This window comes from Mustela erminea, chromosome 12 (genome assembly GCF_009829155.1).
Source record: "Mustela erminea isolate mMusErm1 chromosome 12, mMusErm1.Pri, whole genome shotgun sequence".
Lineage (NCBI taxonomy): Eukaryota > Metazoa > Chordata > Mammalia > Carnivora > Mustelidae > Mustela > Mustela erminea.
This window is the reverse complement of record NC_045625.1, coordinates 36,057,582-36,080,762: the sequence shown is the minus strand read 5'-3', so window position 1 is coordinate 36,080,762 and position 23,181 is coordinate 36,057,582. Positions and strand designations below refer to the sequence as shown.

Here is a 23,181-nt window from a genome sequence, read left to right as displayed (position 1 = left end):
GATGGGCCATTGTGGGAATTTCCCTTATCCTAATGTTTCTTCTTCCCAGTACTGGACTTAACACAGAACCTTATTTTCAACTTGAAGCTGTTCAGTCCTTGCCTTACCCAGGAACTGGACTCTGCCTTCCATAGGTCATACTCCTTCCATTTCTGGCTAAATGCTCCTCACCTAAACTGGAGAATGGAATGGTTTTGACTCAAGGAATGAGAGTACTTTTTTTTCTAGGCAGCATGGAGATATGTAGTTTTAAATTTACTTCTCCCAATCAAAATTAAATTTATCCAAAGAGCATATGCTATATTCATCCAGTTTTAAATGTAAGTGGGGTTGTCCTCCTATGCATATAACCTGATTAATGTTTCTAAGGGAGAATTAAAATTATGAAGCATATTGTGTTGACAAAGGTGTGAGGAACAGGCACTCCTGCATTGCTGGTGGGATGGGAGTGTAAATTGGTATAACCTCTAAGGAAGACAATTGGCAAAATATATCAGAATTCTATATACCCTTTGAGCCCTAAAATCACTGCCAGGAATATATCCTGCAGGTTTATTTTCACATGTGTAAAGGACATATGTTCTATTTTTGAAGCATTGTTTTTAGTAGCAAAGAGTGAAAACAACCTAAATGTTAAGAAAGACAGTTTGGGGGGGCCTACGTGCTCTGTCGATTGAGTTCTTGGTTTTGGCTCAGATTATGATCTAATGGGTCATGGGTTGGAGCCCTGTGTCTCTGACTCTCTCTCCCTCTTGCCCCTCCCCCACTCAGGCAGGCACGCTCTCTCTTTCTCTCTCAAATAAATAAATCTTTAAAAAAAAAAAAAGGACTGGTTAAATAACCTACTGGCACATCCTAACAATATAATACAGTGCAAGTTCCATACAGCTATAAAAAGAATGAGGTAGCTTTTTACTGAAATGGAGAGGTATCTAAGATATATTGCCATATGAAAAAGCAAGATGCAGAACAGTATTATAAAATGTCTACATTTGTATAAAAAAGAGAGGGAAAGAATACACAAACCCATAGTATCTGTGTCTATTTGTATAGAATATCTAACAAAGATACGTACGAGAGGTGGCTCAGTGGGTTAGGCCTCTGCCTTCAGTTTAGGTCATGATCTCAGGGTCCTGAGATCGAGCCCCACATTGGGCTCTCTGCTTGGCGGGGAGCCTGTTTCCCCTTCTCTCTCTGCCTGCCTCCCTGCGTACTTGTGATCTCTCTCTCTCTCTCTCTGTCAAGTAAATAAATAAAAATTAAAAAAAAAAAGATATGTAAGAGACTGATTGATACCTGATCGCCCATGGGCAAAGGTATTGGGTGAAAAACTAAGGTGAAAAGTAGATTTTTTTTTCATTGTAAACCTTTTAAAATACTTTTTAGAATTTGAAAAATAAATGTGATACCAAGTTATAAAAATTTAAAAATTAAAAATTAAAATCACGTCATGTTCAAGGATCCCTAGAGTTAAGCTGCTACTTATAGCTTATGAGAAAAGTCTAAATTCCTTCACTTGACATTCAGAACCAGTACATTTGGTGCCTAGTTTCCATTTGCAGGCTTACCTTCAGTTGTCCCACTATACTCCTCCCAAAAGGAAACTTTGCTATCACAAATTCACCTTGTACTGTCTTTTCTCAGCATATTCACATATACATGCTTTTTTTTTTTTTTAAGATTTTATTTATTTATTTGTCAGAGAGAGAGGAGCAGGAGTGAGTACAGGCAGACAGAGTGGCAGGTAGAGGCAGAGGGAGAAGCAGGCTCCCTGCCAAGCAAGGAGCCCGATGTGGGACTCGATCCCAGGATGCTGGGATCATGACCTGAGCTGAAGGCAGCTGCTTAACTAACTGAGCCACCCAGGCGTCCCACATATACATGCTTTCTTTTAGCCTAAGGTGCTGTATTCATCAAATCAGCCTAGCAGAATTTACTCAGTTCTTCAATATACAACCAAAATATCACCTCTTCCAGGAAGCTTTCTATAATTCCTTAGCTGTAAGAGATTTCTTTCTCCTCTTAATTTTGCATCCCTTTTTCCTTCTCCCTGGGCATTTAGAAGTTACTACATCACAGCAACAATGGAAACAACAAATATCAAAGCAGTACTTCCTTACCAGCTTCTTAAGCATTGGTGGCAGTTGATGTTAGGATGAGTACTCAGCACACTTGGTCTGGCTCTTCAACTTGCAAAATTCCCTTTCTAAGCTGATATCCTGGTGGGCAATGCAGGAACTTGTACCTGTGGTAAGCAGGTGGTGGCAGCAGCAGTGATAAATGAGACAAAGTAGGTTTTCTGAAGCTCCAGTAAGAAAGCAAACCAGAGTTCTGGGCCCTAGCCAAGATCAAGTCTGGTCTGTGGGCTGCAGAAGGAGTGGTAGAAAGGTGCTGGGTCTAGGCCTGACTCCCAACAGCATTCCATAGGGTAGGAAGAATAGAGCAAGGTAAGCACATAGGGTTAGCCTTTCACCCACAACAGTGCCACCCTAAGCTTTTATCAGTATATTTCAGTATTAGTAACAGTGGCTACTACTACAATGAAACAGTTAAGAAATCAGCTTTCTTCACTGCTCTGCTTGAGGCCTCAGGGCCTAAGCTTACTAGTAGCTTACCACTGATTTGACTTCTTATTTTTTATCCTTTTTCTTCTGTTTCGGGGGGTGCATAGCACTGTTTTAAGTACTGTTACATGCGTTGTATGAAAATTCAATTCTTTTATTTCTACGACTCTAGCAAAATTGCTTTTGCCAAGGCCATTGGATGACCACCATGTTGTCAAACTCCTGTTCCATTTTTAGTCCTCCTCTTAATCAACAACTTGACATAATTGATTACATTCTTCTTTTATTATAACAGCTTTATTGAGTTATAATTTACTAACAACAAAGTTCACCTTTAAAATCCCTTAAAAAGTATACAATTGAGTGTTTTTTAGTAGATTCATAGAATTATGCAACCATCAAACTCCAGAACATTTCTATCACCCCAAAAAGAGACCCCTTAACTATTAGGTAATCCCCTTTGCTTCAAGCCTCTAGTAACCACTAATCTACTTTCTGTTGCTTTGGATTTGCCTGTTCTGGATGTTACATATAAATGGATTCATATGATATGTGGCTTTTATGACTGGCTTCTTCCACTTAACATGTCTTTAAGAGTCAGCCATGTTGTAACATATATCAATACTTCATTTCCTTTTGTCGTGGAATAATATTCCATCATATGGATATGCCATATTTTGTTTATCTATTCATTATTTGATGGGCATGTGGTTTGTTGTTGTTTACTACTTTCTGGCTATTATGAATGTTGCTTTTAACATTTGTGTAAAAGTTTTTGTGCAGACGTATGGTTACAGTTCTCTTGGGTATGTATTAGAAGTGGAATTGCTGGGTAATATGGTTAACTCTAAGTTTAACATTTTTGAGGGATTTCCAGACTGTTTCCCAATGTGGTTGCACCATTTTACATTCCAGCCAGTAAGGCATGAAAGTTCTTATTTCTCCACATTCTTGCTAACACTTATTAGTGTCTGTATTTTTTATTATACCCATCCCAGTGGGTGTGAGTGGTATCTTATTGTGGTTTGATTTGCATTTCCCTAGTGGCTAATGAGGCTAAGCATCTTTTCATGTGTGTATTGGCCATTTTTGTATTTTCTTTGGAGAAATGGCTACTCAAATTGAGTTGTCTTTTTGTTGTTGAGTTATAAAAGTTCTTTATATATTCTGGACATGTGCCTCTTATCACATATATGATTTGTAAATATTCCCCTCCAATCTTTGTGTTGTCATTTCACTTTCTTGATGGTGTTTTTTTTTTTGAAGCATACATGTTTTATTAAAAATTTTTTATTGCCATAAATCATACATAATATAAAATTTATCATTTTAACCATTTTAAGTCTGTTCACATTGTTGTGCAGCCATCACCATTATCTAATATCCAGAACTTCTTCATGTTCCACAACTGAAACTCTCTACCTATTAAACTAACCCCATTCGCCCTCCCCCCAGCCTCTGGCAACCACATTCTACTTTCTGTCTCTTGTCAGTGTGATTGCTCTACGTACCTCATATAAGTGGAATCACACAATATTTGTTGTTTTGTGACTGGCCTGTTTTACTTGGCGTAATGTTTGTAATGGTTCTCAAGTTTCATCCATGTTGTAGCATGTGTCAGGATTTCCTTTTTAAGGCTGAATGGTATTCCTTTGTATGTATATATACCACCCTTTGTTTATCCACTCATTTGTAGGTGGATACTTGGCTTTCTTCTCCCTTTTGGCTATTGTGAATAATGCTGGTATGAACATCGATATATAAATATCTCTTTTGAATCCTTGCTTTCATTTCCTTTGGGTATTATAATTCTGCTAAAGTAGAATTGCCATATTGTTTTCTACAGTGGCTGCACCATTTTGCATTCCTACCAACAGTGCACAAATGTTCTAATTTTTCTACATCCTTGCCAGAAGTTGTTACTTCTCTCTCCCTTTTTTGTTTTTTGTAATAGCCATTATAATGGGTATGAAATAGAGTGCAAAATTTTAGATTTTGATGAAATTCAATTTATCTGTTTTTCTTGTGTGGATTGTGTTTTTAGTTTCACAGGTAAGAAACCATTGTTGAACCCAAGATCACAAAAATTTACTCCTATGTTTTTTCTGAAATGTTTTTTAGTTTTAGCTCTTTTAGGTCTACAATCCCTATTGAGTTAATTTTTGTATATGGTGTGAGATGGGGCCGTAACTTCATTCCTATGCATATGGCTGTTCTACCACCATTTGTTTAAAAAGACTTTTGCAGTCTATACTTATGCCTCAGTTCCTGCTTTTTGAAACACTTTCTTCACTTGTGTTCTAGACCACCTCTCTGTATTTGTTCTACCCCAGTACTATTGACCATTCCTTTTTAGCCATCTTTTTTTTTTTTTTTAAGATTTTATTTATTTGTGAGAGAGAAAGAGAGCACACAAGCAGGGGGAGCTGCAAGCAGAGGGAGAAGTGGGCTCCCAGTTGAGCAAGGAGTCAGATGTGGGACTCTATCCCAGGACCCTGAGATCATGACCTGAGTTGAAGGCAGACGCTTAGCTAACTGAACCACCCAGGTGTCTCCTTCTTAGCCATCTTTGCTGGTCTTTCCTCATCTTCCCAACCCCAGGATTCAGTCCCGATTTTTTCTTTTTATTCAGGCTCTTTATAGCGCTTTTAATTCTTCTTTTTTATTCAGGCTTTTTATTCTTTTTATAGGGCTAAGTAACCTATTTCAATATCATGAGTTTCATAAGGATTCCCAGGTTTATATCTCTGGCCCAGACATCTTCCATGAAGACCAGACGCTGGACAAACATAAGAAAACATTTTTTCTTGTTAAGAGTCAAACTTTTTGTGCTTGCTAACTTCCTAAAATGCCTTAACATTTTTTTCACTCAGATTTAGTTTTCAGTTTAAGTGCAATGTATCTTACCTCAGGCTTTGTACTTGCTCTCGTTCTGACTAGAATATGTCTTTCCTAGAATCCAAATAACTTCTTGACTCATTTCGTTCAGGTCTCTGCTTAGATGTCTCATTATCGATGAGGCCTCCCTGGTAACCTTTATAAAATTTTAATAGTGGGGTACCTGGGTGGCTTGGTTAAGCATCTGCATTCAGCTCAGGTCATGACCTCATGGTCCTGGGATCAAGCCCTGTGTCAGGCTCCCTGCTCAGATGGGCGTCTGTTTCTTCCTTTCCCTCTGCCCCTCCTCCCACTCATGCTCACTCTCCCTCTCTCTTGAATAAATAAAATATTTAAGTAAATAAAATCTTTTTAATAAATAAAAAATAGTACTGTAATGTCACCATAGGGGGCTTTATCTTCCCCACCTTACCTGAATTTTGAAGCAGAGTCTCTGTCACAAGAGATACAGTATGTATATAGCTCTAGGTCATGGAACCAAATGCCCTGTTGTGAATTTTGGCTTTGCCCCTTGCTGTGACTTCAGGCAACTTTCTTAACCTCCCTGATGATCTTTAGTTTAATCAACAAAAAAATGGAGATAATAATAGTATTTACCCAGTAGAGTTGTTGGGAGAAATAAATGAGTTTATTCAAATAAAATGACAGATACATTATAGTGTTAGCTACTATCATCACCTTTATCATGATCAGTCATCAGCTCTTCCTCTAGAGTAGAAGCTTCTCAAGATCAGGGAGCTTGTTTCATTCCCTTTGCTTCATCACCAGCACTGAGAACAGTGCCTAGTGTGCAGTAGGTTCTCAATAAGTACTTGTTGAAGAAATGAATCCTCACTATAACCCTGGGAGGTAGCAGTCTTATCTGCTTTTTATGGATAAGGAAATGCAGGCTCAAATAAGTTTGAGTACCTCAAGTTTTTTGACTCCTAAGTACAATGAAGTTAAGATTGTTTTAATAATGAAGAAGTATGTCACTTCCTTATAAAATGTATTCTCCACAAGAATGCAATCATTTTTAGGGGTCAGGGATTTTTTTTTTCTTGGCAGAGTGGGTGTTCTACAGATACATTGCACTTAAACTGAAAACTAAATCTGAGTGGGAAAATGTTAAGGCATTTTAGAAAGTTAGGACGCAAAAAAAGTTTGACTCTTAACAAGAAAAAGGTTTTCTTATGTTTGTCCAGTGGGTGGGACAAATTGAAGAGCTAGTACAGCAGTTCCTTGGGGTCTGAAAAATGGTACAGACTGTTAGCTAAGAGACCTGTGTTTTCTCTGGTGATGGGCAAAACACATGTTCTTAGAAGCTATTGTTTTCTAAGTCCTGAAAGTTTAGGTTCCTTTTGCTATATACAAATGCTAGGAAATGTGCTAAGCCCTCGGGCTACAAAAGTAAAATTATATATATACGGACAGCCTTGTCAGCAGATTTTTATGCATTATGGGGAACTCTGGGAAGAATAGAAAGACACAACTTAACTTTGACATGATGTATAAGAGTGTATTTTTAAGATAGTGGAGATAGAGAAAAACCTTTCCAATTTGAATCACAGGTCAGTTAAAGTGTTCCTTGCCTTATTTTCTTTTTCAAAGAGAGCAGAGTACAGTAGGGGAGGTGGAAGTAGATGTAAAAGAGATATGGCCCCATTCCAGCAAGTGTTTTTTGCATTTTACCCACATTTCTGTAGCTGCACTGTTTTGGAGGATTCCTATTCCTGAGTTCACTTTTCTGTCAAGTCAGGTGACCCGTTAGGCCATTAGAAATAACTGAAAAATTGGAAACTTATATATTAGTTTCTATGATTCTCCCTTTTACTTGTTATGTAATATCAGTGGGTCTTTAAAAGGGAGGGAAAAGAAAGTGAAGGGGAGCTGATCAGTCCAGGTGAATGAACTTGCTTTAGAGAAGGAAACCTATGGAGCTATCCGTATGTCTCCTAACAGGTAATGTAGCCTGATGAGTAGAAGGAGTAATCTCTGGACTTTATCTTTCTCTACTGTGGCTTGCTAAGGTCCTTCTGGAAGCATCCATTTCCTTTGGAGTATTGTTCTGGATTTAATAGATATTCAGGTCTGGGGTTGCTATCATGGTTTTATCATCTAGATCTTGGTGACTTCTATTAGGGCAGGGGCCAGGTGATGCCTCCAGCTATAGCCTTTAAGCAACCTGGTCCTAGCCTTAAATTCAGACCTTAACCTGTCCTAACTTAACTTGGGCTTTGGGAAGACAGGCCAGGGTTTGCTGGGCAAATGCATGGCCAAGCCTGTATGGTAAACTGGGAAATGGTTCAATTACCAGGACTTTGGGGCTTGAGGACTTACCCCAGATCCAGGGTGAGAGTACATATAGCTTCTGAGGAAGTAACTCATTTTGTGCTTACCCAGTTCAGACAGCCTGTCGGAGTGGCCCTTGGTAACAAAGCCTATGGCCCTGGTTTCCCAGACATTGCCTGCAAGCCAGCTTGGAAAGGGGAAGTGGGTGACTGAAATCCCTAGGTAGACTTTGTCCTTTAGTATGAGTAGCCAGACAGGGACTGTTCTAAACTAAAAGGAGGGGCCAGCCAATACAGTACGTAGGGATTCTGGAAATTACAACTGGGCAGTTGTTCAGGGGACCTTTTACTTTCCTCCATGTCCCTTGAGATTTAGCTGGCATTTTCTTGGGGTTCCATGCTATGGGACTTAATCTACTAACCTTTCTGCTCTTTTTTCCTGCTCTTTCTCTCCTTGCAGAAGGAAAGCGAGGAGCCGTTCAGGTTGTGCCTCTGGCCCCTTGGGCCCTTTCTGTTGTCTATTTTCAACCCTTCTCTCCTGAGCACGGTGTGCATGTGTGTGCACATGTGTGTATGTGTGCGCGCCTGCACACACATGTATGATCTGTGCCCCTGACCTTTGGCTCCTGCAGATAGTCTTGTTTTTTTTGAAAGCAGTTTGTAAGCATGCTCCATTCTCGTGTGCAGACATCCCTGGAGCACAGTGTGAGAATGTGTGTGCCAGCATGGTGCACATTCAATGTAGCATGTGTGTGCTTATACTTGTACTCAGTTTGACTACCCCAAACACTGATTGCCCCCCTCTTCAACTTTGCACAATGTTTGTCCATTTTTTTGCTTGTTGCTGCAGGTTGGCATATGCTGTAAGCCCTGGCTGAGCCCAGCATGCATACACTTTGTATTTGGGAACAGGAGTTGCTGTGGGCATTTTGTGCCTCTTGCCTGGGGTCCTAAGTGTGAATGTGCTTTGTGCTTCTGAAAAGGTTTCTTGGTTTCTCTGTGAGCACAAGGTTCTATAGACCTGTGATGTGGTTCCCTCATGCCATATGAATGCACAGTATAACTAATGCTTTGTGCCCGTAAGCACTGGTTCTTGAAGACAGTGAGGGTTTGCTGTTGCCTATGATTCCAGCCCTGGTGAACAATGAATCCTTCAAATGGGTGTGTGCACATGTTTTATCACCCTATGTGCAGGATCTGTGATCACCGTGTGTTTCCTTCAGGCATAAGTTGTGTCTGTGAATATACCTGCTGTAGGTACTTTATTTGGATCTCCTCTTACTTTCAGTCCTCCTTCAGTCCCTCTGTGTGCATGCTCTATGCTTTGTCTGCAGACTTTAGCAGACCCTTTACCTCCTCTAAGCAAAGGAAATGTGTATGATCTGAGCTCGTTGAACCTGGTTCCCAGAGACCTTTTGTGACTTGGTTTCCTTAAAGTCTGTGGTTTCTGGCAAACATCTAATTCTAGGCAGGAAATAAAAATCTGATCAGTACAGTGGACTATTTTGGATTTGGGGATTTAGGGATTTGGGACTATTTGGGGATTTAGGGATAGAGCTACCCCTCAGAAGCAACCTTAGGAGAGGTATATCAACCACTTCTGGTTTCCTTTTGGGCTTGGTTCTCCTTTTGCCAGTATTATCCCACCCACAGAACCAGGGCAAGAGCCAGATAAGGTGAAATAAGTTCATGAAGGGCTATAGGCAACAGGCAGATAGGCTTTCTTAGAATACAGACAATCTGAGAAGGGTTCATCTTGAGCCTGCTGCTGACCCAGGGTAATTCTTACCCACTTTTACATCACCTGTGCCACGGATGTCCTAACTCTCCCTTTTCTACTTTGTCTTGCCTAATTTTATCTGTAACTTCTCCCATCTGTGGCTCTCCCAAAACTTTACCCCCTGTACAAAGTTAAACACCTTACTTCTGCCTTCCCTGCTTTGGAGCCCTTTTGTTCCAGGATAGTTAGCTGGAGCTTAGGTATCAGGAGTCAGGAAAGTTTTGGGGGGTGGAAGGGAACAAGGAAGGGGCGGGAAGCCCCAGACCTGCTAGCACTAGGTTTTTTGAGCCTAAACAGCCTTTACCATTGGCTCTCTGGAGAGCTCTGAAAGTTCCAAAGCTTTGGAACTTTGCTCTGTACACTGCTTAAAGGATTTTTTCCTCTGGGTTTGTTTGTTCGTTTGCTTATGGAGAACTCTTTAAAAACTATTTTCAAACTGTTTCTTCTTTGAATTGTTTGGTACCTCAGTTTTCAGTTTCTCATTATTAAAGAGCTCATAATGTCCACCAGAAGATAGAATCTAAGTATCAGATCTACCCTGGGTTCTCTTGTTATATATAGAGAGAGAGCTTATCAAATGTAGAATGTCTTTGAGTTAGGACTTCAAGGAACCTAAGCCAAGTCAAATCACAAGATGAAATGGAAATCTAGAAAGACCAAGTCACCACTCCGTGACAGCAAAGGGGACTTAGGAATATAACTAGAAGAAGATTCTATATGAAGTTGTCCTTTTGCTTAAGTGAGTGAGGTGAGGCCTGGAAGCCCCAAATGGACTTTTTTTTTTTTGGCCTTGGCTTACTGTTATATATACCAGTGGATTGTGTGAGGGGGATGGAAGTTCTGATACCTCTCACACTCCCAGTGAACCTTAGCCTTGAGGTCTCAGTGAGCTTGACTTTATATCCTTCTTATTCACTGGGGAGAAGAGAGACAAAATAGTGCTCATTTCAACTACCTGCGTGTTCTGGCTGATCAGGGCACTGGTTTAGACATCAGTCTGGCTGTGTCACCACAGATTGTATGTAACTTACACTTCTCTGAGTTTCCTACTTTACTGCTCACTGCCTGACCAAAGAAAGATGACTGTCTACTATCTTTTCTAGGATCTAACTTTTTTCCTATCTCTTTTTAAAGATTCCGGATGATGGTCACTCCTCTTTGCCTCAGTGGCTCCCAGAAGGGTAAGTGATTCCCTACAAGGTTTCCTTGGATTTTACAGGCTTTCACTCAACTTCCAGCTTTTCCCCTGGGAAGCCGTAGAAAAAGCTTCCTCAGTCTCCCTCAGATCCTGGGGAAGAAGAGGCTCTGCTATACAGATTGGTTGGTTTTCTGGGGAGAGGAGAGAACTCTGCAGACTGATCCCTCAGAGACAGAAGAGAGAGCTTTATAGAGTGGTTCCCCTGGAGCAGGGAAAGGAGCTTTGGGGCTTCTCTATCCTTGCCTCTAGAATTTCCGATTCTTTGCATCTTAGTAATTATATACCCTTTAGGTAGAAGAAAGAGGAAACTAGAAAAATATCTACCTTTGACACAGTTCTTTTTTATTGCATTGTTTATAAGCATGGTTGATTAGATTACTCTCTGGGTTCTGTCCTGACTTCAGCTGTTGTGAGTCACCTACTTATTCCATTCCACTCTAGTCAAGACATAAGTAGCATCCCTTATGAGCTCAGTGTGTTCTGTCTGTGCTTCTTGTTTGGGAGTCTCAGGCCCATGTGACTGCAGCAGAGAGTCATTTTAAGCTGCTCAACTGCTGCCTATAACTGACTGTTCTTAAGAGAGGAAAGAGTTTACCCCCCCCCCAACCTCTTCCTACCCATTATTTCTCAGGATCTTCCTTTTCTCCTTGTTCCGTAAAGGCCTTCTGACATGAGAGTTCCCAGTGGATGCCTGCTCTTCATCATGACCATGGAAGAAATAAGAGCAGATCATAAAGTTTTCTACTGTGTGTTCACATGCTCCTTTTCCTTGTGATTTGTCCTTTTTAAATCAAGAGTTGGTTATTTGAATTAACTATCCTTTTTTCTGTTGTCTGAAGCCCATTTATGTTGTAAAAAGCGTAAGTGGTACATACTGGAGTTTTTAGAATTAACCACAAACTGGTGATACCAGGTGCTTTTTCTACAACCCTTCTTCAGGACGTTAGCTTTTTCCTTCTAATGGTTGGAAAATACGTACGTGACAAACATATCTGAGCTATTTTTATTTTTAATTTTTAAAGCTATTTTTAAATGGGGCCGTACAGTAATTTTCTAAATGCCTCCCAGTTGTTGTCTTTTCTTTCCTTCAGCTTAGTCCTTGGAAGCTGTCACAGGTTTAGAATTCCTTAGGTCTGGTAGTCTAATTGAAAACAAAGTTCATTTCCTGTGTTTGGGAAGCTAGTTTATTAGGAATCAACATACCAGGTTGCCTGTTGCAGCTCTTGGCCTTGACCTAATTCATGGCTTCATTCTTTGCCTATATAGCTAGCTGGCAGTACCTATTTATTCTTCTGAACATCCCTTTTCAGACCAATTATGATACACCACCCAACTACCTTACCACCTTCCCTGTCTCCTTGTTTTCATTAAGGTTAAGTACATGAGTTCTTTTCACTGAGGCTCAGAATGACAGCTTCTAAAATGTCAGAGAAATTTTGTAGTTCATTCCTTTTATAGAATTGGAATCAAGGAACAAGATGGGATCAGGAGGGAGACAAACCATAAGAGACTCTTAATCTCATGAAACAAATTGAGGGTTGCTGGGGATGAGCAGGTAGGGATAAGGTGGCTGGGTTATGGACACTGGGGAGAGTATGTGCTATGGTGAGTGCTGTGAAATGTGTTAAGCCTGATGATTCACAGACCTGTACCCCTGAGGCAAATAATACATTATATGTTAACTAAAGAAAAAAAAAAAAAAAAAAAAAAGAATTGGCATCAAGACCCAAAGAGAGAAAGTAATTTTGGCAGAGGACATGTAGTGAATTAGAGTTGGGGATAAAATCCAGGTTATCGCATTGTGAGAGTAGTGTTCTAGGACATTCTCTTTATTTTTATTGTCTATAGTTTTGGAAGAAATGTCAAAGAACAGCAAAATTAATAACAATAGAAAAGGTATAGAAGTTTTAGAAATCTCCAGTTGCAATTCTTTTTTTTTTTTTTTTTTTTCCTATTCCTTGTTAAGTATTCATAGGGCTAGGCCAGACTTTCAGAGTCATTCTGTTGTTTCCTTCTTGAATGGTCTCTTTTCCCCTCTAAGTGGCCTTTTGGAAGTCTTCTATCCCACCTTCCCTGCTTCCACTTGGTTATGCAGGCTCCTCTTTCTGTGGAGACCCTTTTTCTTCAGGAGGCTTGGATGGACAGAACAGGTGACTCTTTTACTCAGAATGGGGAAGGTTATCTCCTGCATGTCATTAGCAGTCTTGCTTACAAATGCAGCAGCTCTTCTGTAGAGCCATACCTATGGGCTCTGTTCTAGCATAGCCCTGGAAACCCTGATCTTAGGGGAGCAGTATCTCTGGCCCGAGTGTGGGGAGCAGCCCTCTTAACTACCAGTTCCCTCCTTACATTATGGAGTACCAAGGGCCTTCAAATAAACAGAGGTTTCTTGAAGTGCTGTAATGGTATAAAAGAGCTCTCAATTTTTGGCCAGAACTATAGAAGGAGACTCAGAAGGGCACCCTCGGAGCAAATTCCATTGATCGTCATTCTATGACTTTATTTCTCTTGCTTTGTGTCTTCCTTACCCCTCTCAGGAACACATGGTAGAAATTTTCTCAGGAGAGAGAGTGAGCAAGGAGAATAGAACACTGAATCTGCCAGTAATAAGGCAGGAGTGGAGGTCCTGACATATTTTCTCCTCTCCTCAGGCCAGCTGGAGGGCTCTATGGCATTGACAGCATGCCAGATCTACGCAGAAAGAAGCCACTGCCGCTTGTCAGTGATTTGGTGAGTGACTCTTTGCAAACTTGGGCTATAGGCTTGGGGTATCCCGCAATGGGCCTTGGCATGTTATTAGGACTGGTTATGGTCCATTTAGTGTCAGATATTGGACTGAAGATGTATCCATCTAAAGCTTTACTGAGATTTAGTGATGAGACTTTAGTTGGACCTGTTCTACCTTACTCCCTCATTAGAGTCCCAGGTTCTTCATTAGCTAAAACTCCGACCTGGAACTATAGCTTGGGCTCCAAAGTTGTCTTCTAGGTATCTTGTTCCTCTAGGTTTTTCTACAACCTTCTTTGATGATATGGAATGGAAGCTGCCTCTATAGAATAGAATAGAAGTGAATAGAACTGCCTAGCACTGAGATCACTAGTTTAGTGTATAATGAGCATGACTGATGCTACTCCTTGGAGATCAAGTGACAGTCTCCTCCTAAGATAGATTTTTCTGGAGTATTTCTGTGTCCCTAGTATTTAACTCAGTGTCAGTGTCTGGCACTGAGATATAATGATTAAAAAAAAAATTGTGGAATTGAATTGAAACAAGCTTGGGAGTTAAAGCTGATCTCAGGACCTCTGGAATAACTGGAAGGTCCCACTTTGGGTCATGCTTCCTGAGGCAGGATCAACTCAGGATTTTCCATAGACTAGTGGGTAGTGTGGGTAGAGTGGGGCCCAGGCATTTCCAGAATCCTAGAGCTCTAAAGCTAAAAGTTCAGTAAGACTTGAACCCTTTTTCTTATTACTATCTTCTGTTCCTGTTTTCTTCCCCCTCCCCCATTCAGTCTATTTTGTTTTTCTATCCACTCCTTTTCCCATTTCTCCTTCATTCCCTGCTCTTCCCCCAACTCCACCCCCCAGTTTCTCTGTCCCTAGTTAACTGAATGGAATTATCCTCTGCCATTTCTCTCTCTCTCTCTTTTTTTCCCTACTGCATGTGTATCTCTCCTTTCTATTTTTTTTCTTTATAATGTACGTCTTCACTTACCATCAAGCTGGTTGGATGAGGATAGGTTCTAAGGTCATTTCTACTTTACTACTTTCATTATCTTCCATCTCCTTTTTCTTGTCTTCCTACTTTTTTTCCACCTCTTCCTACCCCCATCTCTCTTGCACATCAGCTCCCCTTTGCTTAATTAATTGAATAACAGTGTCTTAGTCATTTCCTGCTCCCATCCTCATCTTTTAACCTTGCCTATATTTCACTTTCTGGCATGACTCTTTCTTAGAGCAGAAGCTCTAGGCCCTGGACACCTGGGTGCATTGAAGATAATTTCTAGTGGATAGAGGAAGAAGGGGTTAGGATGTTGTTTCCCACGTTGATTAGACTACATGGAAAAATCTCTCAGTTGCTTCTGCAAGTGTTTTCGTGCTCTTGGGGGTGGCTTTAACATCATGTTGTTCCTTTTTCTGCTGTCCTCTGCACAGGCTATGGTGAGTGACTCCAGAACCCCTTTCCATCCTTCGTAAGAATCCATATCGCAAACCACCTGGGCCCCTCCCAACTCTTTCCCCTGCTTAGGCTGATACTGTACCTCCTGTCTGCCCAATGGCCATTGCCTTAGGGAAACCATGAGCCTCTTCAGGGGCTGTTCCTAAAGCCTGGGCTTGGTAGATACATTAGGTTCCTCTACATGACAGCGTGGCTAGCAGAGCAGTCCCAGCTCTCAGGCTTAATCCCTGCCTTGACTGACTGATGTTACATTGCTCTTTCACTTCCCAAGTGTCCTGCTCATTTGGACTGCTAGCCTCCATAGCCATCTGCCTGGGATTGTGTGGGTGTGAGGTGGTGCTCAGGGATAAAGGATAGCATGGCATCATTTGCAGTGATGGTTCTTAAATATGACTCTGACATAGTGTATTCTGTTCTTAATGACTATTTCCTATAGTGATTCTAAACTTGTCATTTTCCTTTGCCTTCCTATAAATGAGGGGTAGGAAAGCTACCAATAGGGAAGGAAAGAGAAACTCTTTGGATGATAGGTACTGTAAGAGAAGTGCCATTCTAATACTGTTAGAACAGTCCCAAGGGCCTTATGCTTTGGATCTTAACTTGGGACTCATGTTACCTAGAACCCATGGGTAGTTCCTGTGAATGGCAGTTCAATTAGAGAGAAGGTATTAAGTCAAGTAGTTAAGTCACTTTGGTCACTGAAACTCCCTTCCTAGGAGTTTGCCAGCCTTTGGCAGTAGCCAAGGCTGACAGCAGGTCTTCTCTCACAGTCATTGGTCCAGTCCCGGAAGGCAGGGATTACTTCTGCAATGGCTACACGCACGTCTCTCAAGGATGAAGAGCTGGTAAGTGACCCATGGGCTTCCATGAGTCCACAGGCCTAAAAACTGGTAATCATCTTTATAGCCATACTAACTGAGCATTCAAGAGTGTTGGGCACAACATCATTAATGAAACAGATAAAAAGCTTTGGTCTGAGTTTTCCACACTGGAAGAGGCAAGGGACCAGAACAGAGGTAAGACCAAGTCTCATGTTGGAGTACGTGACCAATGAATTCAGGGTTTTATGGTGGGGCTAGCACCCTCTGTTTCCCTAGGAAGCTTGAATGCTGGGAAAAAGTTCAGATATAGCATTCAAGTCAGATCTCTCTTAGATGACCAGGAGCACATGATATAGTGGGGCTTCTTTCTTCCAGTCTTGGCCATCATATCTCCTTTATTGCCAGAGGAGAAACCAGCGTCTCTGTTACCCTGCAAGGATCTCAGTTCTGATATCTCTCAGCAGAGACCTAAAGTTTTTTGGGGGTGCTGGGGTGTGTCTTTCAGAAATCCCATGTGTATAAGAAAACTCTGCAGGCCTTAATCTACCCCATCTCGTGCACTACACCCCACAACTTTGAAGTCTGGACGGCCACTACCCCAACCTACTGCTATGAGTGTGAAGGTCTGCTTTGGGGCATCGCCCGGCAGGGCATGCGCTGCAGTGAGTGTGGAGTCAAGTGCCATGAGAAGTGCCAGGACCTGCTCAACGCCGACTGCCTACAGCGTGAGTGCCCCTGTGGTGAGGGGTATGGAGCAGGGACAGCAGGGGCCTCTCCAAAATATTCTTTCAACAAAAAGCTAGGATGGCTAGACTGTGATTCCTCTGGTTTACCTGATTGTGAAGCTCTTTCTTTTTCAGAGAAAGTAGGGTCCTGAGTCAAGGGGCACTACCTTTCCAAATAACAGGTCTTATCGTACGCTCTTAAGCACCTTTAGGAAAAAAATTTTTGAACTTTCTGTGGCCCTCTGGCAGAACTGGATCTCTTCTGGGATTCAGATAATCCCAGAATCTGCTTGAGTAGTATACACACTGCAGTGGCCATATTGCTCAAATGACTAGAGCATGTTTCACTGGGGACCAAAACTAATGAGAGAGATTGTTCTATGAGCTTCCATGCCTCGGAGAAGAACCTCTTCAATAGACCCTAGGAGCCAGGGAAGGCAGCATTTTTTCCTTGATTATAGATGTAGCTTTTAGAACAGTGCCAGGAAGAGAATTGTCAGATGGATCAGTCAGAGGTCCCAGAGGAGAGTGTGCCAAACTCCCAAGACCCTGAATAAATATACAGTTTGTGGTGCCATCATGGAGTGGGGTGAATAGGAGCAGGAAAAGCAACAAGTTTCTGTCAAAGGAGTTGGTAGCCCTCCAAGTTCTTGCTCCTTGCTCTGCTTCTGCAGGACTTGTACCACTGTGACTAGACCTCAGGAGGAGCAGGGGTTGGGGATATGAGAGAGTATTTTCTTGCCCCTCCAGGTCTTGCATGTGTTACTCAGAGCCAAGCCATAGCAATGAAAGCCTCAAGGATTGCTGGGAGGAGAAAGGAAGATTACCTTTAGACTCATAAGCACTTCATTATCCCAAGGAAAGATATGTGACATAAATGGTGCCCAGAGAGAGGCCTCAAAGAATTGTTCCTTTAAAATGTCTTTCTGTGAAGAGCCCTAAATTGGTGCCTGTGGCATGGCTACAGCAAAGTCAGTGGAAGAGATGGGGCCCTGAAAAGACTGAATATGAATGCTGGTGATGACTTTGCACAAACCCATTATAAGGGGCTTACAACAAGCACAGGTGCCAGCAGACTCTTGCTTTAATTGCTGAGAACTAGCAGCCAGACTGCATAGGCGGCTTGATGGAAATCTTCTGAAATGCTGCTCTGTAGCAAGGGTATCTACCTTTTTCTCAAGGGCCTTCTAGAGGTCCCAATTCAAGGAGGTGGCAGTGTATGGGATATGCTAGCTAAATGGAAAGACTAGGATACAGCCCAGGTCATTTTTCATTTATCAGAAAATATCTTTTGCCTAAGGCTTCTGTGAAGCTTAGAGTGGAATGAAATGCCCTACTGTGGGCCTCCTGTGACAGAAGATCCACTTGCCATCTTTCCAGGGTTAGGGTGCAGATGTTGGCCTTAATTTTTGCTCCAGGTTTTATAGAAAAGGCCTCGGCCTTTGGAAAATAGAGCGAGGTAAGAGCCAGTCTGCAGGGCCAGTAAAAGAGGGCCTTTCTGACAAGCCCATTTGGTGAAATACATCAGAGGAGTCTGTTTTTCCACAATCCTTAGGGTAGTAGGGAAAACCTACTAGCCTCTGAAATGAGCTGTCTGGGGTCAGAGCTGGTGAAGATGGCCCTCGCCATCTCTGCCGGGGTAGTAGTGATGCTGATAACAATAAAAGTGACCATTTATTTGAGTTCCTGCTAGGTGTCAGGCTCTGGGCCAGATGCTTTATATATGCCAACATAAAGCTTCTTATAATCCCGAGAGTTAAGTGCCATTTTCTTTCTTTCTTTCTTTCTTTTTTTATTAAGTTACTGTTTTGTTTTGTTTTGTTTTTTTTAGATTTTATTTATTTATTTGACAGAGGGAGACCACAAGTAGGCAGAGAGGCAGGCAGAGAGAGAGAGGAGGAAACAGGCTCCCTGAGAGCCTGATGCGGGACTCGATCCCAGGACCCCGGGACCATGACCTGAGCTGAAGGCACGGGCTTAACCCACTGAGCCACCCAGGTGCCCAAGTGCCATTTTCTTAGAAGAAACTGGTTTACCCAGCTAGGAGTTGTTAGGTCCGTTATTAAACGAAACGAGACTGAGACAAAGTGAAAGTTATTTAAAGCTTTATTTTATGACAAGTATTAGAAGTCAGGCTGATCGGCCATGGGGAATGAGACTAAAACAAGTTAAAGTTATGCAAAGCTTTGTTCTATGCCAAGCATTAGAAGTTAGACTGACCGGCCAGGGCCGTTCTCCAAAGAGAGTGACTACCCCCAGCTTACAGGCTCAAGAATTGACTGACTGACTGGTCAGGGCTGCCTCTGAAGAGAGCGACCCCTCCGCATCTTACAGACTACCTTTTATAGAGCAAAAGTCTGGCCACACATAGGTGGCCAATGAGATTGTAGTCATGTTAGGTCACACGCAGGTGGCCAATTGAATTACAATTTATCCTGTAATAGCTGTTTGACCTAACCTATTACTCTGGTCAGAATTGGTGCTCAAGGTTGGCACCCAAACAGCAGGGTTTACATTCTTTGGTGTTAGGGGAAAAGTATGTGTGTTTCTTACTGATTGGATGTCTCTACCTGGCCCAACTCGTTCTTGTATTCTGGGCTCTGTTATCAGGAACTGGCCGACGTGGCCTTGTATTCTGGGCTCTGTTATTAGGAACTAGCTGACCATATTTTACTGGTTTCCCAGACTTGCTTCTAAGTAAGTTTCTCTGGGGGGAGGGGAGCAGGGTCAGTTTAAGTTTTACAGCACAAACAACAAAATGGCTTTTAACGAAGATGGAGTCACTCTGGCTAAATAGGTCCTTAACAGGAGTGGTGGAGTGAGGGTTTGAACCTAACTTTGTCTCATTCCAACGGCTTATCATACTACAGTATTTTCTGAGATTAAAGGCATTAGAGTCCTGAGGCAGAATCCAGTGTGTGCGGTGAAGAACTCTGAGATCTGTATCATGGCTTGGAAGTTGGATGAGATTGGTGGAGTTGTCATGTGCACCCACCTACCCTCCCTGATAACTGAGATACCCATTGGTGGTGTTTTGGCCTTAAACTTGAAAGGTACCTCTCAACCACCATGTGGGGTAGAAGAAAGACCAGGCCAACTTCAGGCTAAGCAACACTTTTTTGTTTCTTTCCTTTTTTTGATGAAAAATTCAACATATATCTAAATGGAATAGTATAATAAATCCCCATAATAATTATCAAGTTTTTGAGCTTAAATTACACTAGCCAGGCATTAAACTTCAGCAGGTCCCATATTGATTAGCTTTTCTTAGAGCCATCCCAGTCTTAAGCTTCTTCTACTTCTCAGTGATCTCTCCCAGGCTCCATTCCTCAGCTTTACCCTTGGTCTGGTGGGTGGCCTATGGTTACCTTACTTTCTGTCTCTGGCCATTCTTCAGGGGCTGCAGAAAAGAGTTCTAAACATGGAGCTGAGGACCGGACCCAGAATATAATCATGGCCATGAAGGACCGCATGAAGATCCGAGAGCGGAATAAGCCAGAGATCTTTGAGGTTATCCGAGATGTCTTTACTGTGAGCAAAGTTGCCCATGTGCAACAGATGAAAACAGTGAAGCAGAGTGTACTGGATGGCACCTCCAAATGGTCGGCCAAAATTACCATCACTGGTGAGTAGGCAAAAGTTTGAGAGGACAGGAAGGCCTAGGCTGTGGGGAGAAACCTGGAGGAAGAAGCATCCTGAATTTGAGGGAGCAGTGGGCTAGAGAGAAAGAGGATAGAATTGAGGGAGAAGGGAGGGACTCTCTCTTCTAGACCATGGTGCTATCAGGTACTGGGAGAGCAAGTCCAGCACCTACAAGTGATAGGAATGATAATGAAGGATTTGATAGCAATCTGATGTTATATACTTAGTTAACAGTCTCATATTGTAAGAGCTAGGGGTGGGGGAAACAGAATAGGTAGGAGATCAGGGAATAGTTAAACTAGTGTTTTACTAGGTAGACGGGTGTGGCTGAACCATGTATATATCAATATAGGGGTAAGTGGTGAGTTAGGGCTCTGGTGAGCAGGTGGGATTCTTGGGCCAACCTTTGAGAGGAAGACTGGTGGCCCAGGACTAAGCATAGATGGGGAAGATTGAGATTAGCGTTCCCTTGCAAGGAGAAGATAGAGACTGCTCTAAGATGGAGAACATATGAGTGGTGCTGGAAGACTTTGGATTTCTGGAGCATACTCTAAAGCCTCCTCCTCTGTAATTGGGTTGCAGTGGTGTGTGCCCAGGGCCTACAAGCCAAGGACAAGACAGGATCCAGTGACCCTTACGTGACTGTGCAAGTGGGCAAAACCAAGAAGCGTACCAAGACTATTTTTGGGAACCTGAATCCTGTTTGGGAAGAGAAGTTCCATTTGTAAGTCACGGGGCTTTGTCTTGGGGGACTGTATGTGCTTTAGAAGCAGCATTAAATACTATTATTCTTGGGTGGGCCCTAAGAGGATGGGGCAGAGGCACTGGAGAAAACTCATTTCTCACAGGCTTTAGTTGGGCAACAGCCATTTATTTCCTGCGTTTCTCTCATGGACTGTTATATCAGGGTTACCTTATCCAGGCCCTGTCTTAACTAGGGCTATTAAAGGGGACCCTGGGCACTCCATACTGCTTTTTCTAAAGTTAGAAAGATTTTCCTACTGCTCAGTGACAAAACCAGGGACTGACCACCCTATTGTGTACCTCTCAGCCTTGCCATCCTGCCAAGGAATGATTAGACTCTTCTGGAAAGTTAGGAAGGAATGCCCATGCCCTACAACTGGGTAATTCTGGCTTGAAGATGGAAATCTGGAGTCGGGAGAAGTTTCCATTTCCCTTAAAAGGCCCTGCTTTTTTCCTGCTTCAGCTCCTACACCTACTCTTTTTCCCATTGTCACTTTCTTATAGACTATTTCTTAAGATAGTAAGGGATGGTTGTTGAAAAATTGCAAGCTCTAATCTAGGACATGGGATAATGTTTGGAGAATCTGGATGCTTTGTCACACCCCTAAGGCCAAGGACCAGGACTTAAGAGTCTGAATTAGCTAAGCAGGCTGGTTATGTAGAGACCTTCTTCTGTTGGCTCCTGAGAGAACTCATGTGAGGGATTGGGGCCTAGTACAATTGGCTTCCAGTCCAGAGGCAATAGTTACTGGGGGGAGCATCTATTTCTTTGAGAATCTGAGTGGTTCCTGCTTGAATTCTGTTTATTCTAAATTAATTCTAAATGAACTGACTCTGTAGTCAATTTGCTGCTTTTATCCATTTAGTAAATACATTCTTTTTTTAAATTTAAAAAAAAAATTTTTTTTTAAAGATTTTATTTATTTATTTGACAGAGAGAAATCACAAGTAGACAGAGAGGCAGGCAGAGAGAGAGAGAGAGAGAGGGAAGCAGGCTCCCCGCTGAGCAGAGAGCCCGATGTGGGACTCGATCCCAGAACCATGAGATCATGACCTGAGCCGAAGGCAGCGGCTTAACCCACTGAGCCACCCAGGCGCCCTAAAAAATTTTTTTATTAACATATTACTATTAGCCCCAGGGGTATAGGTCTGTGAATCGCCAGGTTTGCACACTTCTCAGTACTCACCATAGTACATACCTTCCCCAATGTCCATAACCCCACCACCCTCTCCCTCCTCCCCTCCCCCCAGCAAGCCCCAGTTTGTTTTGTGAGATTAAGAGTCTCTTATGGTTTGTCTCCCTCCCGATCCCATCTTGTTTCATTTATTCTTTTCCTACCCCACAAACCCCCCACTTTGCCTCTCAACTTCCTCATATCAGGGAGATCATATTAGCAAATACATTCTTAAGCCCCTATTCTATACACAACACTAGAGATGATATTGTGTGTATAAAATGTATAAGACATGGGGCACCTGGGTGGCTCATTGGTTAAGCATCTGCCTTCAGCTCAGGTCATGATTCCAAGGTCCTGGGATTGAGCCCCATTTCTGGCTCCCTGCTCAGTGGGGAGTCTGCTTCTCCCTCTCTGCCTGTCCCTCCTCCTGCTTGTTCTCTTTCTCTGTCTTTCTAATAAATAAATAAAATCTTAAAAAATGAAATATGTAAGACAATTCCTGCCTTCGAGAAGCTCTTTGTTGATTTGTCTATTTTTCAGTAGACCAGCAGTTATACTATAGTATTTTAAAGAAATGTGCAAAGATATTACGAGAATACAGAGGGAAAAAAGCAGCAAATTATATCAAGTACAAGTATGAGGCAGTAGGACCCAGTAAGCACCTGTGAGGGAAGGAGAACATGGGAGGGTACCTGGCCAAACTACCTTTTCCAAAGGAAACATCATAGAGAAAAATGACAATTCAGCAAACACATACTTACATAGATGGGTAGCTGGATGGAAAGCTAAGCAGATATGACCAGGTGGACATACCATGAACATTAGCACCTTTACTGACTCTGGGAAGGGAAGTAGCAGTTGCTTCCTAGGGCTCTGTGACATTTGTCCACCTGTTGATGTTGTCGATAACAGATAGCTGCACAGAAATTCAGAATTGTCCCTAATTATTCTTCCCCTCTCACCCTTCTTTGTGTTAAAGGAATAAGGACTGGATAATGGTATGTAGAGCCTTCCAGGCAGACTAGGATAGTTTGACTCACTTGGAACTTTAGTACCAGTTCCCTGACTCCTTTTCTTCCTTTGCAGGGCCTCAAGTACAGTTGATGGAGCTTTGGAAGGAAATTGGAAGTACTAGGAATGGGTGCTGCTTGGTTGGTCCCTAACAGGTTTTGCCTGTTTCTC

The 23,181-nt window shown here is 42.2% G+C and overlaps 1 protein-coding gene across 17 annotated transcripts in view; it reads left to right on the top strand.

Moving 5' to 3' along the window:
* UNC13B (unc-13 homolog B) overlaps positions 1–23,181 on the top strand; it is a 233,267-nt gene that overhangs the window by 183,356 nt on the left and 26,730 nt on the right. For 7 of the 17 annotated variants that reach the window (XM_032308017.1, XM_032308012.1, XM_032308013.1 and 4 more), the window contains 7 exons: positions 10,647–10,693; positions 13,362–13,440; positions 14,865–14,870; positions 15,660–15,734; positions 16,216–16,435; positions 19,833–20,060; positions 20,660–20,801. In XM_032308017.1, coding sequence (XP_032163908.1) covers positions 10,647–10,693; positions 13,362–13,440; positions 14,865–14,870; positions 15,660–15,734; positions 16,216–16,435; positions 19,833–20,060; positions 20,660–20,801 — 797 coding nt within the window. Of the gene's footprint in view, positions 1–8,192; positions 8,216–10,646; positions 10,694–13,361; positions 13,441–14,864; positions 14,871–15,659; positions 15,735–16,215; positions 16,436–19,832; positions 20,061–20,659; positions 20,802–23,181 lie in introns of all 17 variants that reach the window. The other 10 variants (XM_032308007.1, XM_032308006.1, XM_032308005.1 and 7 more) reach the window with 3 other exon arrangements.